The sequence below is a fragment of the Onychomys torridus genome, chromosome 7 (genome assembly GCF_903995425.1).
Source record: "Onychomys torridus chromosome 7, mOncTor1.1, whole genome shotgun sequence".
NCBI lineage: Eukaryota > Metazoa > Chordata > Mammalia > Rodentia > Cricetidae > Onychomys > Onychomys torridus.
In genome coordinates, this window is record NC_050449.1 from 76,777,343 (window position 1) to 76,794,671 (window position 17,329).

Here is a 17,329-nt window from a genome sequence, read left to right on the forward strand (position 1 = left end):
TACCAGGATGTGTTGTCAACCCCTGCTATCTATGCCATAAGCCGCAATAGGCCATGGTGGGCCAAGACAGATGTTGGCCCAAACATCTGTGACTAGACAGATGGGTAGTGGTTGCCTACTGTCTCTTTCCTTTAGCTACTGTTACCTTTCTGAAACTTGAATCTTTTCTGGGTCCTGTGCTACTGTATTCTCACTTTTATACTGTCCTGATGGAGCCTTGCCCCATGCTTTTCAATGCCTTGTTCTTTTTCCAATTCTCTTGTCTCCTTGTATACTTTCTTCTTTTGCTAAATCATAGGCTTCTACACATTTGAATAGAGCCGGACACCAGGGCTTCTCGCCCAGGCCTAAGGGCCTTATTCTTGCGGCCGCAAGAATTTATTATAGAGATTCAGCTGGATATTAAAGCTATACCTAGAAATTTCAAGGTATTTTTCTAGAGGCAAGCCATTTACTATGGACTATTGGTGTTATCCAGTTTTTAATGTTTCAGCTGTCTTCTGCTATGAAATTCTTGTGTGCCCAAATACTATAGACCATTTGGCAAACAGGTAAGCTTCTCAGATCTGCTGAATTTCTAGGTAACTAACTCCCTTGCTGAGCCTAAGAGACAAGCAGGCTATAGATGCAGACCATCCCTTGCCTTCAAGCCTAGAGGCATTCCAGAGCAACTGAGTGAGGACAACAGGGCTTTTCGACTAACCAGGTGCAGTAAGGACTGGAGCGGAATTCCAGAGAGGAGACACACACACAGAGAGAGGAGGACAGGGGTTCTGTAGAGAGTAAAACAGATCTCTTGTAGAGTTTATCAGGACCAGAGGTAAGGAGCCAGGAAGGATAGATGGAGGGCGAAGGAAGAGAGGATGAAGATCAGGTCAAAAGCACAGGAGCTTACTAAAGCTATGAGGACAGGAAAACTGGGCAGAGAGAGGAGCTGAGTGTGAGGACAGGGCTGAAGCTGTGTAGATAGAACTTTGTCAGAGAGGAATAAAGTTAACGGACAAAAGAGCATAGTGTACATAGATTCCTTTCCCTCAGATACCCCACGCCGTATGTAGTATCTTTCCCAGGACTCTGGGAGGAATTTTCTCAGGGCAGGAACTTGGGAAAATTCCATTCTCCTTACCTTATAGGTGGAAGTTAGAAGGTTCGTGGACATGACTGGAAAAAAGAAATCGCATCTTTGTATTGTCACAGAGTGCTAACCAAAAGACACCAGGTCTTGGTCTTATGCATCTGATTGGTCTGTAGTAACAACACTTGACATTTGTTTCCAGTAGAAGTCACAATATTTTCATGTTTTCAGATTGTTGTTAATGTCTTAAAATTTTCCCACATTATGACTTCGAACCCATGGTGTCTATCTGATCTGGCAGCAGACCTTTTTTCTGGATGCAGTTAGAAGGAAGCACACACCTGTCCCAATATGTGCTTAAAGTTTTGGTGACTTTTTGTGATAGTATCTCTTCCTTTGTAGTCTGAGTTTGATTTCTGACACACCATGAAGAACATTTCTTTTTGAGAAAGAATCCATTGACTTCATTACAGTGTTAAAGGACCCCTGGTTTTCTCCCTGAAATACTAAGGATCTTGGCAGATGGTGTGGCATGATTTCTGGGGGAGGTCAAGCCCAAGGTGACAAGGCCTTTCATCAAGCTTTCCCTGCCTGCTCTATCTATGGTTCAGAATCTAAGCAACTCCAAGGCACCCCTCCAGTTCATTTTCCAACTCTGGGTCTCTACGTTCCAGACTGAGAATATATTTTGTATTGCATATAATCTCTAGAAGTCAATTTTTTAAAACAAGAGAGGAAAAAAAACTCAGTTATTATCATAAAAATCTCCAAATAGTCCTTGGAAAGTTAGAGATTAAGTATGAAATTGTTTGGGTTATTACTTTTGTGTAAAACAAAAGCCACTTGTGAAGGCTTTAGCAAGTCAGAGAATTTATGATATGGAGACAGAGGTGTGGCATCACCCTCCAGTCAGCCGTGACAGCAGAACAGGTTAAACCAGAAATTGGTTGGCAAGCTTTCTCAATGAGGGGCAAGTAGTGAGAGCATTGGACCAGGAGGACCATGGAGTCTTTTGTATTCTGCCATAAACTATGTGGAATGGGAGCCAGTGAAACTTCATTTGTAAGATGGACAGATGGCCAATTGGACAGGTTGTGGGTTGAGGACCCCCTACCTTACAGCACTGCCAGGGCTGTTTTCTGAGGCACCTGTCACTCCCGTCTGCTCTACTCTCCCTCTTACTGGCTTGCTCCTTTACCTTCTCTGGCTCTTCTGAACCGGACAACCAGACATGGTTTCAGTTACAGCTTCGATTGTCAACATCTCCCAAAGGCTCATGCACTGAAGGCCTGGTCTCCAGGAGAGTGGGGGCTCTCCTAGGACACGGTGGGACTTTTAGGATGTGAAGCCTAATGCAGGGAAGCTAAGGCATTACATGCACAACCTTGCAGGCACGCTGAGTTCCAGCCCCCTTTGTCTTCCTTGGCTTTCTGGTGCCACGAAGTGAGTGGCCTTACCGCTTGCTTTGGTCTTCCAAGTGGTGGGATAACAGACCTGTGCTACCACACCTGCTGACCTTTTCTGCCTTGTTATGTGAGGCCAGGTGATTTGTCACAGCACCAGAAGCTAACACAGCTCCTCAAAGCTGCGAGTCCTGTGTCTGCTGCCTGACTTGCCCCGTTCCAGTTCCAATGGGCTGACTGAGGAAATGACTTAGTCCGTTCTTTTTTTAATCCATTTTTTTCAGAATGGTTCTGAGTTCACTTGTTAAGCTTTTTATCTTTGTGGTTACATTAATTCCACCCCACAGAAAATGGTGCCTTTTGTAAAGACCCATGCTTATACAGGAAGTACGTATCTACTTCTATGAAAATTATTTCATATTTTACAAGCATGCATGTCCACGTTTGTGACAGCAAAGTTAAAGAACACTTACAGAGTGTTATTAGCTACAGCAGAACTTATATATTAAGTTTTTGACATTTAAGAGAAATAAAGTCCCGTCAGGATTGCATGCTCTTTTACTTTACTAAATTTAAAAAGATCGATGATAAGCATGGGCCGGTGGGATGGTTTAGTGGGTGAAGACATTTGCTATTAATCCTAGCTCACACGGTGGGAGGACAGACTCCCACAGTTGTCCTCTAACCTCCAGAAGTATGCTGTGCCAAACGGATGTGCACACATACAAAATAAACCAATGTAAATAGGACTTTAAAAACATAAATGACGAGAAAGGTCTCAAACCTGAAATATTAATAAACTTTAAAAGAAAAGTCCTTCAAGCAACTATTTGTGCCAGAAACTTGGAACCGAGGGAGACTTTTATCATGCGATTTCCTTCTCTCTAGAATTAATTAGCAGCGTTCCCAGAGCTCTGTTAAAGTCCCTTGCTCAAAGGAAGAAAGTAAATACAGTACTGTGAGGAAAACTGGTTCGCTTCCACAAAACTGAGCGGCTTGGGCATTAGCCAAGTAAAAATAACCTGCTGAAGAACTATTCGTAACTATTAGCCGCCACATGAAAGCTTCTCTTTAATGGTATCCTCCTGGGACACCGCTGGAATGCACAGTGATTTTGAAAAAGGCACAGATTTGGCTCAATTGTAAATATCAGTAGGTGCACAGAGGCAAAGCCATTGTGCTAGGTAGGGGGTGGGGTGGGTGGCTTCTGATTCCCAGTGTCGATAGGGGGACTTTCATTTCTCTCGGCACTTATTTTTTTTCTACTACAATTACAGTTTTGCTAAGAAAATAAAATACCGGCCATGTCCTCATCTGGGTTTCCAATTTTCAATGTCTTTAGAATAAAGATGAAATCCTCTTTCATTTACCTCAGAGATCCCTATGCAAACTGAGCGTGGTGATGCTTGTTTGTAATCCCAGTACTAGGGAGGATGAAGAAAAAGGGTAGTATCTTTCGGGCTAGCCTGGGCTACTCAATAAAGCCACTTTTATGAGGAAGAAAAAAAAAATCATGTTTCCACAGTTTCCAGGACAGTAGGAAACAAAACAAAAAAACAGTTCAAACCTACTGCTACCACCAGTCAGAACCCTGAGCCAGGCGGCTTTCAAACACTGGGTCTCAGCAGCTCTGAGGTCAGTTTCTGGCTGAGGATGCTCCACCCGTCTCCCCGCATACAAAGCCCAAGCGTGGACTCTGAACCCAGCCCTTTGTCTAGTTTGCCTTTTCCCTTGTACTCTGAATTCCCACCATATAGTTTCTCGAGCCTCTGGGTCCCTCCTAAGCCACCTGCGTGTACGATTAATTCACAAGAAGCAGGTGCGGGCTGGCGGGAGCACAGTGCCTGGTCACGCTGGGCGCCACGGAAACTACAACTCCCATCAGGCCCCGCGGCCGCAGGGCCCCACCCCGCCACCGGCTCAGCCGGCGGCGGAGGCGCTGGGCTTTCATCCGCGGAGCGGCGGGAGCTCGAGGCGTCGGCGCGGACCTCTCCGACGGTCGCGGGGTCGGCAGCACCCTCAGCCAGGCTCAGCTTCTGCGTCCGCGTCAGCGGGAGGATGGTGGTCCGCGTGTTCGTCGCCTCGTCCTCGGGCTTCGTGGCGGTGAGCGGGGCGGGATCGCGGCAGACGCGCGGCGCGTGCGTCCGTGGGAGTCGCGCGGGCAGGTGACCGCCAGGCGCGGACCCGGCGGACGCGCAGGGGTCGCACTCCCTGCGCTGGCGGTTAGCCAGGGGAGCCAGTCCCCTGCCGCAGCTGTCGGCTCCAGGGGCTCCTTTCCTGAGTTTCTAGGTTCCCGACTTGGGACACTCTGTCGGCTTATGGTGTTCAATGGGAGTTTGGACTACTTTGATTTGCTGACCCGGCGTCTGAAGGAAACACGTTTAAAGGAATTGCTCTCCACCCTCTCATCCCCTGCAAGTCCGTTTCTTTAGTTCTACACCTGAGCGAAGGGAACAGTAAACCACGCCTGTCCTGTTAGTTCGGTGTTACTTGTTTTCATTGTCGCGTTTTAGCCTAAGGTGCTACAAACACTTTTACCTTTTCAAGTAAACTTGTGGGCAGGTGTCCTTCCCTTGCCCCCTCGGTGCTGTGGTAAATTTCATTTCAGGGATCTATAAATAATTTTTAGCTATTCTGTTTGTAGAGTGTTGGATTCTGTTAGGAAGTTCTTTTTTTCTTTAGGAAATTAAATAGCTAGAGATGTCGTACTTTAAGGAAAGACGCACATGAATGCTGGACAGTCCACTGACTGAGATGCACGCAGTACCCGTGTTCTATGCGATTATGGAGACTTGATGTCTTTAGTTAAGAGTTAGACTACAGCTCTAAAAGCCTGCTGTGCGGGGTACTTAATCAGATAGAGAAGAGAGTGGGGGAATGATTGTTTAAAGTTTAGTCTGGCTGGTTGCCTGCCCAGTAGGCAGATTGATTGTCCTAGAATATAAATGGGTGGAGTGCTTGAAAAATCCTTGTAAACCACTGAAACTTTTAATTTAAAATACCCCTCACCTTTTTTAAGCTACAAGGACTCCCATTTTCACTAGACACAATAGATGGGAAAATGCTAGCTACCTGTGTAGGCATGTTGTGGTTATCCAACTCCTCACATTTCCTTTTTTTTTTTTTTTTTTTTGACATTGCTTAGTCATAGGTGACTTTTACAGACTTTTTTCCTGGTTAAAGCTGAGCCTCATGAAACCTGTACTATTTCCCAGATAGATTTATTTAAATGTATTCCTTACTGTAGAGCTTCTGGCCTTACCATGAACCTACCTGCTTCAGTAATGATTTCAAAAGCACTTTATTGATTGTGGAAGGGATGTGCTATAGTGTTGATCTGTGGTTGTGTTATGGAAATCACCTGCCTTAGCCATCCTGTATCCAGACCGGCTCAGATTCCTGTATTCTGGTTTTGTGCGCACATACATACACACACACACACACACACACACACACACATGTTTGTGTATATATATGCATATAGACTGCCTACTATGTGACTTAAGTTTTAGATGTAATGTGTACATGGAACTAGATTGAGGAAAGGGGTTTTAGTGCCCTGACTGGTGTAGTGAGGGCCAGCAGTGCCCCAGCTCTGCCTGCGTTCCTCCCTTGTACCATGAGAGATGTTGAGGCTCACGATTGTGCTTGCACTTTAAAAATGCCTTTACTCTGTCCCTGGAGTAAATGCTCATAACAGCTTATTTCATTTGAACAGTATACTGCTTATCTTCAAAGTGGAGTTTGACTGTTTTGGTTTTTCACTGCGTCTCGGATCGCCCTGGTCTGATGTGGTTTCATTTGACTGGGAGGTTACATTCAGTCACCACATAGACACAGCCTGTAAACACTAATTATGCATTTCAGTCTGCTGTTTACTTTTTTCAGACCTTAGAAACACTCATCGCGAGTCTCCTCATTTTGTCATATTATCTCCTACTTCATGTACAGTTTTTCTTTGATATTGGTATTTTAGGTTATATAAAGTTTATGCTTATCTGCAAGAAGATGGATTTCTTAGCCATAATGAAGGTGTGTAGGTGAATTCTTCGTTGGGGAGGCTAGTGGTACTTACAACATTCAGCTATATTAAGGTTTTGTGGGAATGCTGTGTTTTCCTTCTAGCAGGGTTGGGTTTACAGTTGGCACTGTTTTATTCTGTGCCCATCTGTGACCAGCAAGTATATGGACGAACAAGTCAGTTTGGTCTTAAACCACAAGGAAGGAATGTGACCAGAATTAGACCTAGCTAAGTAAGTCCAGTTGGCAGGACATTTAAGCATACTGTTTAGAAAAAAATCCTCCTATCTCCTGGTTCCCTTGAGCTTTGGAGCTCCAGCAGTGGGGATGACTAACATGAAGGGGTGAGTGTTTGTGTCTTCCCCAGCTCCAGGTGAAGCCTGCTGTTACTAGAAATAAAAATTACACCGCATTATACCATCCATGTTACTGTTACAGTGAGGACATTCTTTCAGCTCTAAGAAAATAGAGCCATAGAAAGGTCATTTAAATTTTTAATTTATTATGCATGTGTACCTGACAGCAGAGACCTTGATAACCTTTGCCCAGGAAATATGTTAATGTGACTTTAATTTTTCATGGATGTATTTAACAGAATTTGCTTTGGTCTGCCTGTACCCTGCCCAACTCTGTCCTTGGTCTTACAGAGAAGCCTAGGAGAATAGAGGGTGTGGTCTCTGTTCTTGAGGAGTGCACAGACCAGGTGAGGACATCTTCGAGGAAAGGTAAAACCTTCAGTAATAGCCTGCAGCTCAAGGACATGCCTCCTACGGGAACACTTACCAGGCAGAAATACTGCATTCTGCAGAGGGACGCCTTGACGGATGTAAGATATGGAGGGGATATGCTGGAATCATAAAATATGCATGGGGAGGCTGCCAGCAGGGAGAGTGTTCCTGCGCCCATTTTTTTTTTTAGGCTGGATGTGGAGGTGCTTGGGGAGGAGGGGTGAGCAGCAGATGCCCCTGTGGACCTCTTTGAATGACAAGGTAGATTCTTCAAGTCCCCAAGGGAGCCCTGTGAATTCAGACTCCACAGAGCTCTGTGGTCTTGGAATTGTTTCCAGTATCTACAGCTTGTCTCCTGCTCAGAGCCTTTTGTCCTTCAGGTAGCAGGGTACCATCCTTCAAGGGTGGACTTCAGGTCTGAGATTTTTGAAGAATCCCTTCCTGCTTGCCTTGGACTGAAATGTATCAAAATCGAATAACGTCTTCACTGAGGTGAGAGCTGTGCTTTGGCATGGATGTCTTTTACCATTCAGTAAAGCTCTGTGGCTCAGTTGAGAGTCGGAGGGGAACCGAAATGTATATAAGTGAAATCCAACCGCACAGTTTCACACAGAAGGAAACGTGGGCGTAGAGGTGAAGCGATTCGACCTAACGTCATTTATGTAGTCGGGGCACAGTGAGATGTAATTGGAAGTCAGATTCCTGCATTGATTGACTGATGCATGTGCTTATTTCAAACGTTGAAAACTAAGTGCCAGGCTCTCTCTCCCTCCTGTGTGTGTATGTGTGTATGTATGTGTGTGCTGGCCTGCAGAGGCCAGAGCAGGACATCAGGTGTCCTGCCCTGTCATTTTTCACCTTATTTCTTCGGGACGGGGTCTTTCATTGACCTTGGAGTTAGGCTGGTGACCAGCAGCCCTCCTGTCTCTGCTGCTCATAGCACTGGGATTACAGGTGTGTGCCAGGCTCCCCCTAGCTCTTTAGGTAGGTATTGAAATCCAAACCTGGGTCCTCATGATTGTGCAGCAAACACTCCTACCCACTGAGCCCTAACCATAGTACCAACTTAGTTGGTGTTAGGTGCTACATACTAGGATGTTCAGGAAAGCAGAAGTGGCCCAAATCACGCTGTCTTCATCAAGCTTGGAGACTTAGCATGCAAACTGTGCAGTCAAGGAGGATTGATGGTGGCTTATTGCAAGATATTTGATTTCATTGTGGGAAAATATGTTACTGTGGTTGGTTTAATAAAAAACTAAATGACCAGTAGCTAGGCAGGAGATACAGGCAAGACCTCCGGACCGAGAGAGCTCTGGGAAGAAGAAAGGGGGAGTCGCTCGCCAGATGCAGAGGAAGCAGGACCTGCAGGAGGAGAAGTAAAAGCCATGAGCCATGCGGCAGCGCATAGATTAATTGAAATGGGTCAATTTAAGTTATAAGAGCTAGTTAGAAACAAGCCCAAGCTAGGGCCGAGCTTTCATAATTAATAAGTCTCCATGTCATTATTTGGGATCTGGCTGGTGGGACAGAGAAAGACTCATCACAGTGATTGAGGAATGCTTTCATGACTCAGGGGAATGGGCTAGATGGCAGTATGTTATACATCTCTGAATGTTGGAAATGGTGGACAGTCACCATCTGGGAGCAAAGGAGATGCAGTCATTGGAAGGAAAGCTGGGAAGTGGAGAGCTCGCTGTGGCCTGCGCACCCTGTTAATGTGAGAGTGGGTGTGAAGGGGGAGGACAGACAGCCACTGCTCAGAGTTGCAGCTGTGCAGTGTGTCCATGCTGCTGTGCACGACTGGTTATTATTTTAAGCATGCAATTACCAGTTCAAGCTGTTGTTTCCCCGTGGGGTGTATTCAGTGACGCCCTTCTGTAAGAAAGCCTTAGAAAAGAGGTCAAAAGCAGCCAAGTCAGGAGGTGATCATAGGCGGGACCAGGATTCTGTGCTAAGTTGCTCGACCCTGACAGGAGTGAGCAGACCTTTACTTATCTTCCCTGTCCTCTGGCAGGATAGTTATTGCCGCGTCACAGATGAAGAGGCTGAAGAGAACTGACTCAAACCAGATCATGTTTAGTTGGTGTCCTGACCTGGAGTCAAGCTCTGGTTGACAGCTGGCTCCTAAGCTTCCAGAGCGGAAATCCTCCCTGTGGTCTCTGTCCTCAGGTGCATTGTACCCCGGGGGTGTGTGTGTTCCAGGGATGCTGACATCCTGCAGTTTGTCGGTTTGTCTGCACAAAGAGCTGTCCTATGGGTCAGTGGTTCCCTGGCCAGAGACGTGCTGGAGGGCACTGGAGGAGTGGGAAGCAGGCTTCAGGATGGGGTTGCGCCAGGAGTGACGGAAAGAGGCAGGAATAACTTGAGGGCCCAAGGGCATGGAGTCAGTAGAGACTGTTCCTTTGTTTCCTAGGGCCACGGGGCTTAAATATCAGAAATAAGTCTCATTCTTCTTGCTGCTGGAGGTCGGAGAGCCAAGTGTTAGCCTTCTGAGGACTGTGAGGGAGAATCTGCTCCTGGGGTCTGCTGGCAACCATAGGCAAATTTGGCTTGCAGATACATTGCCCTGATAGCCTTTGTTGTTGATGTGGCATCCTCCCTATGTCCGTGTCTGTCTTTGGTGTTCAAATTGCCACAACCCGCCCCCTTCTTGCCGACCCCCCTCCGCGCGCGTGTGTGTGTGCGTGTGCGTGTGCGTGTGCGTGTGCGTGTGCGTGTGTGTGTGTGTGTGTGTGTGTGTGTGTTTAACTAGGTATGTTGTAGTAGGACTTACTCTAATAACCTCGTCCTAAGGAGCATCTGCAAAGATCCTGCTTCCAAATGAGGTCACATTCACCACATTCACAGGTAATGAGAGTTGGTACTAGCTGTCTTTGAGATGCATGTAATACAGTATAGAGCCATGTCCAGTCTGAGGGGTGAACTCTGCAGACTGATAGTATTTTCTCTTTAGCTGGAAAGATTCTGGGCAGGTTTCTTTCACTTCGAAGTTACCAGCTAGATAGCAAATTGTGTGGGCATGTAGTCTGTGTGTGAGGTTTGCTGCTAGGAAGGGCAAAAGTTTTTAAAGATTTTTATTTATTTTCTTTATTACCATAGAAGGGGAAGTTCTGGCCTCATTTTTCTAGTACATTTTAATATTTCCCAATTTTGACATTCCTTTCTACAAAAAAACCCCCAAACATTTAAATTTGTCAATATGAATATAATCACCAGCATGGAATTTTCCTTTGTGAATTTAGGGACTTTTTTTTTTTAATCCATTGGTGTTTAGATACTTTGAGTCAGCATTTTAAACCATCTTTGAAACCAAGCTACATCTTGACAAGTATTTGTGATAGGAAGTTCAGGGTGGTTTCACACCCCAGGCAGAGTGTAAGACATGAATCTTCTGTTTTGTTTTTCAATTTTTAAAAATAAAACACAAAAAAAGAGAGCCACTATTGTGAAAACGACTCCACTGGGAAGTGATGTGAGCCCCTAAATAAATGGGGTTTCTTCGTGTGTGTGTGTGTGTGTGTGTGTGTGTGTGTGTGTGTGTGTGTATGTGGTGTGTGTGTATGCGGTGTGTGTGATGTGTATGTGTGTGTGTGCTTGTGTGTGAGTGTGTGCGTGTATGTGGTGTGTGTATGTGGTGTGTGTGCGTGTGTGTGTGTGTGTGTGTGTGTGTGTGTGTGTGTGTCGGCCTCAGGTTGATGTGGGTGTCAGTCTTTATTACTCTCCACCTTACTTTTGGGGAGAGGATCTCTTCCTGAACTTGGAGCTCACTGATTGGCTAGCCTGACCAGGGAGGGCCAGAGACCCTCCTGTCTCCCCTCGTCTCTCCCTGCACTGGGGTTACAGGTAGAGGTCAACATGCCTGGCCTTTGGTTTTGTTTTAAACTGGAGATGCATATATGCACAAGAAACATTTTGCCCACTGAGTAATTTCTCCAGCACAGTGCTCTCCTATTTAGGTTTTTTAATGATTAGTTTATAAAAAGTTTTGAAACGAATTATACTTTTCTTGGATTAGAACAACATAGCAGAATAGAAAGTCTATATTTATCAAGAGGTTTTTCTGCTTAAAATTAAAAATTGGCCCGATTTACTGATAATTACATATACAGAAATGTTAAGTATTAGGTTTTAAAAATGAGATCAAGAAATTATCCACCTGCCAAGTCAGTTTCTAAAAACTCAGCCTCCTATTGGAGGAGGGGGAGTCGTTCTCCTCAGTGGTATAGCTGCAGGTTAGATAGAGGCTCACGCTTTGGGGAATAATCTCCCACTTGCTCATTCAAGAAACCCTTATTAAACCCAGTGGAACACACACACACACACACACACACACACCACACATATACACACATATACTACACACACTCATACACACACACCACACACATACACATACACCACACAGACCACACACACACTCATACACATACACACACTCACCCACACCACACATACTTCACACACACACACCATACACACTTCACACACCTACCACACACAGGCTCATACTCATACACGCATACCATACACTCACATACACACACCACACACACATCACACACTCACACTCACACACATACACACTCACGAAAGCAGGAAGAGAACTCATTGGGAAGAAAGAGTGAGGGGGGATAAGTGAGATCATGGAGGGTGCCTATGATCAGATGTGTTATATACATGAAAAAACTGGCAAATAATAAAGCATTTAAAAATAGAAAATAAATGACTATCTGACCACACACATACACAAACATTTTAGGTTTGGGAACACGAACTATGTCCCAGCTTGCACTCCACTCTTCAATGTACCCTGTCCCGTTTATGTGTTTGGCCTTTGTTCTAATTTATCAAATTCTGTAGCAGCTTTTCTACCTCCTTTCTAATAGAAAGATGTGATAAAAAGTCCTCTTACTTGTCTTTCAATTAACTACTCTTTCCAATTTTAAAATGATCTTTGGAACACTGGAAAAAGCAACAACCAAATGTCCAGTTTGCAGCTGTGAGCCGGAAGGGGACCCTCCTGGGCCTTGGCAGTCCTTTGGTGAGAATTGATTTCCCTTGCTGTAGCTGCAGAGAACACTTACATTCTGATTTAAATCACGTTCTGTATTCAGTACTTTTCTTGGATTAATCTTATATTGCTTATCTGTTACGCTGAAGAGGACTTTAACTTCCCAAATTAGAGATTTAGTGAAAATCTGCTTTCTGTGAATTGCTATGGTTTGGGAGGAGATTGGTCTCCCAAAGGCTGCCAGAGGTGATGGGGCTTAGTGGGGGAAGGCCTAAGTGGTCATTTTGGGGGACTGCCCTAGGAAGGGATGAGGGTAGTTGTCGTGGGACCTCTGTTCATGAGCTGTGGCTTCCTATTTTTGCCATGTGAATACTCTCCCTTCTGCCATGTTGTGTCAGAGTAAAGTGGACCTCAGTACAGGACACTGCACTGTTGGAACAGCCTGAAGTTGAACTTTAAGCCTCCAAACCTCTAAGCCAAAAATGTATTGTTTTTTTGTACTCAGGAGTCAGAGGCAGGCCGGTTCTAGGATAGCCAGGGCTATTAAACAGAGAAACTGTGTCTCAAAAAACAAAAGCCAAAAAAAAGGAAAGCTGCCATTGAGCTTTATGGCCAGTGGGTTTTGGACAATGATCCACACATGCCATGGCCTAAGTTTCAGGGATGACCAGTGTTTGGAGAGGTTGGACGGGAAGGGAGGAGAAGAGACAGGCAGCCTAAGCTGGCTAGCTGCTGAGTAATCTGCCTCCCTGCAGCTTCCTTCTGTCTCCTCCCTTAATAGGCTTATCTGTGCTCTCCCTCCGGCATCTGCTGCTGTCTTAGGAACTGGCTGTCATACTCTGAAGGGCTGGAAGTGTTAACTCTTGTGTATTAGGTTGCTTTTCTCCCCCTAAACTCTAAAGGAGAAATCAGACTCAGAAAAGCACTTACTTGAGTGTTTCCTTTCTGGACTCTCGACAACTTCACAGTGCAGTGGAAAGCTGAATTACAGGCCCATCTACCTACAGAGGCACTGGAGGTGGTGTGCCACTCCCACCCCACCCGACAGTGGTCTCTCTGGTCCCTCTGTCACCACCGACAGCTTATTTCTGAGGGAATCTGACCTTTCGGGACTGGCTCAGTGCCTGACAGAATTTAAGGAGGGGTTTCCTGGAACTGACCGAGGTGTGCATCAGGGTGTGTCCACATTGTTGTGGATCTTGGTGGCTCCTGGCCGGCACCTCTTGGGATCTCCCAGAACAGCAGCACAGTGTTGGTTGGCTGGGACTGAAGCAGCCAGTTCTGACTACCTAAAGGAGTGTTTTCTTCTTCCTGCTGAGTGGTGGCTGAAGGCTTGGAAGTGGCTTTTTATGACTCTTGGATCTGGTCAGCTGGGAGTGGAAGGTTGGGGAATGAAAGAAAAGACCCAGTTGAGTTAACCTGCTTGGCAGGTCAGATCAGTGGTGTTTGGTAAATGTCATAGGCGGCAGCTGTTGCTGCATTCCAGCCTGAAATTGAAAACAAAGCAAACAGCAGCAGTCAGCACAGCTAACATAGCCCAGCACTGGGGTGGGATGCTGGCTGCTTAATTCATGGCATTCCCCTGTGGCCCGCGGCTCAGCAGCCTGCTCACTGCTGCTTAGCTTTAATGGTTATGTTCCTTTGAGTGAGAATTGGCTCCGCCATAAGCCTGGAACCCTCACTGAAAGGACTTTGAGTTACACTTAGAGAGAGAGAATATATGAATGTGTATGTGATCGTGTGGGTGCACATAAGTATGCCTGTACATATGGAGGCCGGAAATCAACCTTAGGTCATTCCCCAGTGTTGTGCCCAGATCGTGGAGACCCCCAAAAGAACACCACGGAGACTGAATCCCATATGTAAAAGCAAAGAGCCTTTATTCAAGGACAAGCTTGGTCTCTCTGTCTATCCCACAGAACGGTGAGAGCAGAGAGCCCTGAGCCCAGGCAGGGTGGGGTTTTTTATCATAGCAGAGGTTGGCGTGAGGGGATTTCCAGGGTTCAGGACCCTGATTGGCTGACATTTGTCTAGGGGTATCTGTAAAAGGGAAATAGGTGTTTGCTAAGTTCCAGGACATCTGGAGATCTTATCTAATCTTACCTGATGGTTGGAATGTTTGAGGTGTCAGGTTCTTCCCCTTAGATGCTGGCCATCTCTGGGTGGATCCCTGGGTGGTGTCAGCTTTGGCTTTTCCTGGATGGGGTGTTGCGTGCCAGCCAGCCTGTCATGGCAGCTGTGTCTGGGCCTCTAAGCCTATCATGGCAGCTGTGTGGTCAAGCTGCTTTGGGCCCTCCACACCCAGAACCATCCATATCCATTTTATTTTTTGTTTTCTGTGCCAGGGTCTCTCACTGTCTGGATCTCCCTGAGCAGGCCAGGCAGACTGGCCAGTCCCAGGAAGCCACCTTTCTCTGCCACACTAGGACCAAGTGTGCACTGCCGCTCAGACTTGTCAGATGGGTTCTGGGGAGAGAACCCCAACTCTCAGGTTTGCACAATAGGCACTTAGCCAACTGAGCTAACTTCCCAGCTCTACACTTTCCTAATAATACTTAATGTATAAAAAAAGAATAAGCATTTGTGTTGAGTATATGTCAGCTTACTTAATATTAGATTGGGATTATGTTCAATTCCTACAGTCATATATGTATCCATGGGAAATCTGTCATTGGCAGGCTGTACACAACATGGTTAAAGCAGTGGCTATCAGAATCGTAGGTGCCTCTGATGAAGGACAAGTATGCTGGTATGTTTTTGTCAACTTGACCCAAATTAGCGTCACCTGGGAAGAGGGGACCTCAGTTTTGAATGGATTGGCCTGTGGAGCATGTTCTAAATAGCTAATTGAAGTAGGAGGGGCCAGCCCACTCAGGCCCACGGTCCTGAACTGTGGAAAAGTCGAGCAAGTCTAAGGAAGCAAGCTAGGAAAGCAGCATTCCTCAGAGTTTCTGCTTCAGTTCCTGTCTTGAGTTCCTGCTCTCAGTGAAAATTGTGACCTGGAATTTGTAAGGAAGAGATGAGACCTAAGCCCTCTCTTCCCATGCTTTGGGTTGGAGTTTTATCAGAGCAGTAGAAAGCAAATTACTGTAGCTGAGTAACCTCAACCATTCGTTTGTAAGTGTGGGATGAGGAGGGTTTGTGATGGAGCAGACTGCAGCTGTGAGAGTTATCCCAACAGTGCCAGGGTGGCGCACAGTGCTCATGTTGTGCCTCTTGTTGCCATCAGAAGCAATGGAGTAGTGTCCACTAAAAAACAACAACAAAACGTGACCTTGAACTCTATGAGATCCTTAACCATCCCCAAATGGTGTACAGTGTATAGTAATGTTCAGTCAAGGTTCATTTTGAGATAATTTTAGGAGTTTCCCAGTAATTTAGGTGTAAAGGGTTTTCTGTTTGAACTTGGATTAATAAGAGCATATGATTTGCACATGTTCCCTACAGACCAGTTTCTGTGTGCTCACTGTGATCTTTTTTTTTTTTTTTTTCACATCAATAGGTAATTCACGTATTGTACGGTCATTTAGACCATATCTAGCCACTGTCTCTTATCGCTCTACCAGTGGTCTTTCTGCTCTGCATAGTGTCTAGTGCTAGAGTCCTGGTTTGACTTGTCCTATGTCTTTCTAAATGACGTCAGTGACTAAGCTCTCCAGTTGCTTCCTGGAGAGCTGGTTTGAAGTTTTGTCTGTGAGGAGCAGGATGGCTGGTTGCTGGTGGGACTTGTGCAGGCATCAGAGGAAGGAGGATCCAGGTTGGTCCCCGTGTCCTTATTCTCAGATCTTAGACTGCATTTTACTGTCTTTGCGAATTGTGTAATCGAATGCAGAGGATCTCAAGTCTGGCGGTAACAGGGAAGAGGAACATGAGGCACCAGCAGTACTTGTCTCCCACATGGGCATTTTCCACAATTCTGACTTTGAAGTTGAAATGCTTTTGTAATTTAGGGTGGGTGCTTCCAGCCCTATCAGATGGGCAGGTAGGTGATGCTGAAAGAGGTGGAGAGAAGGGGTCTTTATGGAAAACGCCATGGACACAGGAGAAACAGATGCCTGGAATAGTGTCCTGCTGTGTTGAGCCCCTAGTGTTTAAAGGGGGGGTGAACAATTATTTTTTACCTGTACTCAGCAATGTGGTAGGTGTTTTTTTTCTGTTTAATCCTTGCAAGCATCCGCTAAACTGTGATTTGTTATGCCCATCCTATAGATAAGAATATCAAGGCACAGGGTGGACACATATGCTGAGATCATTCACCTCCTTTCCGGGGCTTAGGTTCTAAGCCTTGTCCTTTATTTAGTTTTGAGTCTCGAGCTTTCCCTATTGTGCCATGTTGCCCACCAGAAAAGCCCCTGACTGGAGACTGGGAGAACACGTGTTGTGCTAAACCATCGAGCTGACTAGAATAACTAGAGTGTGCAAGCTTGAGCTTTACAGTGGGATGGGGCAGCGTTCTCAAGGAGCAGTTCCAGAGTCCCCGCGTTGCTGCTCAGCAGGTAATTATAGGCACAGTGTCTGTCGGGCAGGAGAAAACAATGGCTCTGCTTCTGCAGAAACTGGCAAGTGCTGAGAGGAGTGTGCTTTGAAATGGAAAGGCAAGATATCATAACAGTAATAATGATGCCATTTATACCAACTGTAGGAGATACCAGGGGTACTTTGTGTTTATTACTTGTATTCCTTGAAGTAACGAGATGTAGTAGCCATGTTCGTATTTCCTGTCCCTATCCCAGATAAAGATTAAATCAGATTAAAGGGAATGGAGAATAGCTGAAGGGACTGCTTAATGCTTTGTTGAGTGACCTGAAACTCAAATGTGTGATGTGCCTGGAATGTGATTGTACTGCGGTGTGTGACAAAGTCAGCTGACTTCATGTGCCAGTTGAAGGGGGTGGGATGGGATGGAGGGGAATAGGGTAAAAAGGGAGAAGAGAGGTTGATGGGATGTCTGGAACCCAGAGATGATGTCAAAGGCAGAGGGTATTTGATATACTGGGGCCTTTGGACAGCAGGAGACCTGCTGGGTCAGGTGGTGGTGTAGATCGGTGCTCTCCTCGTTTCTACCTTGGACCTTCTGTTCTTGGGAGGATGA

At 45.8% G+C, this 17,329-nt stretch overlaps 1 protein-coding gene across 1 annotated transcript in view; it reads left to right on the top strand.

Moving 5' to 3' along the window:
* The first annotated feature begins 4,131 nt into the window (after nt 1-4,131).
* Sh3bgrl2 (SH3 domain binding glutamate rich protein like 2) overlaps nt 4,132-17,329 on the top strand; it is a 58,317-nt gene continuing 45,119 nt past the window's right edge. The window contains exon 1 of the mRNA XM_036193631.1: nt 4,132-4,581. Within this exon, the coding sequence (XP_036049524.1) occupies nt 4,132-4,581 (450 nt within the window). The remainder of the gene's footprint in view (nt 4,582-17,329) is intronic.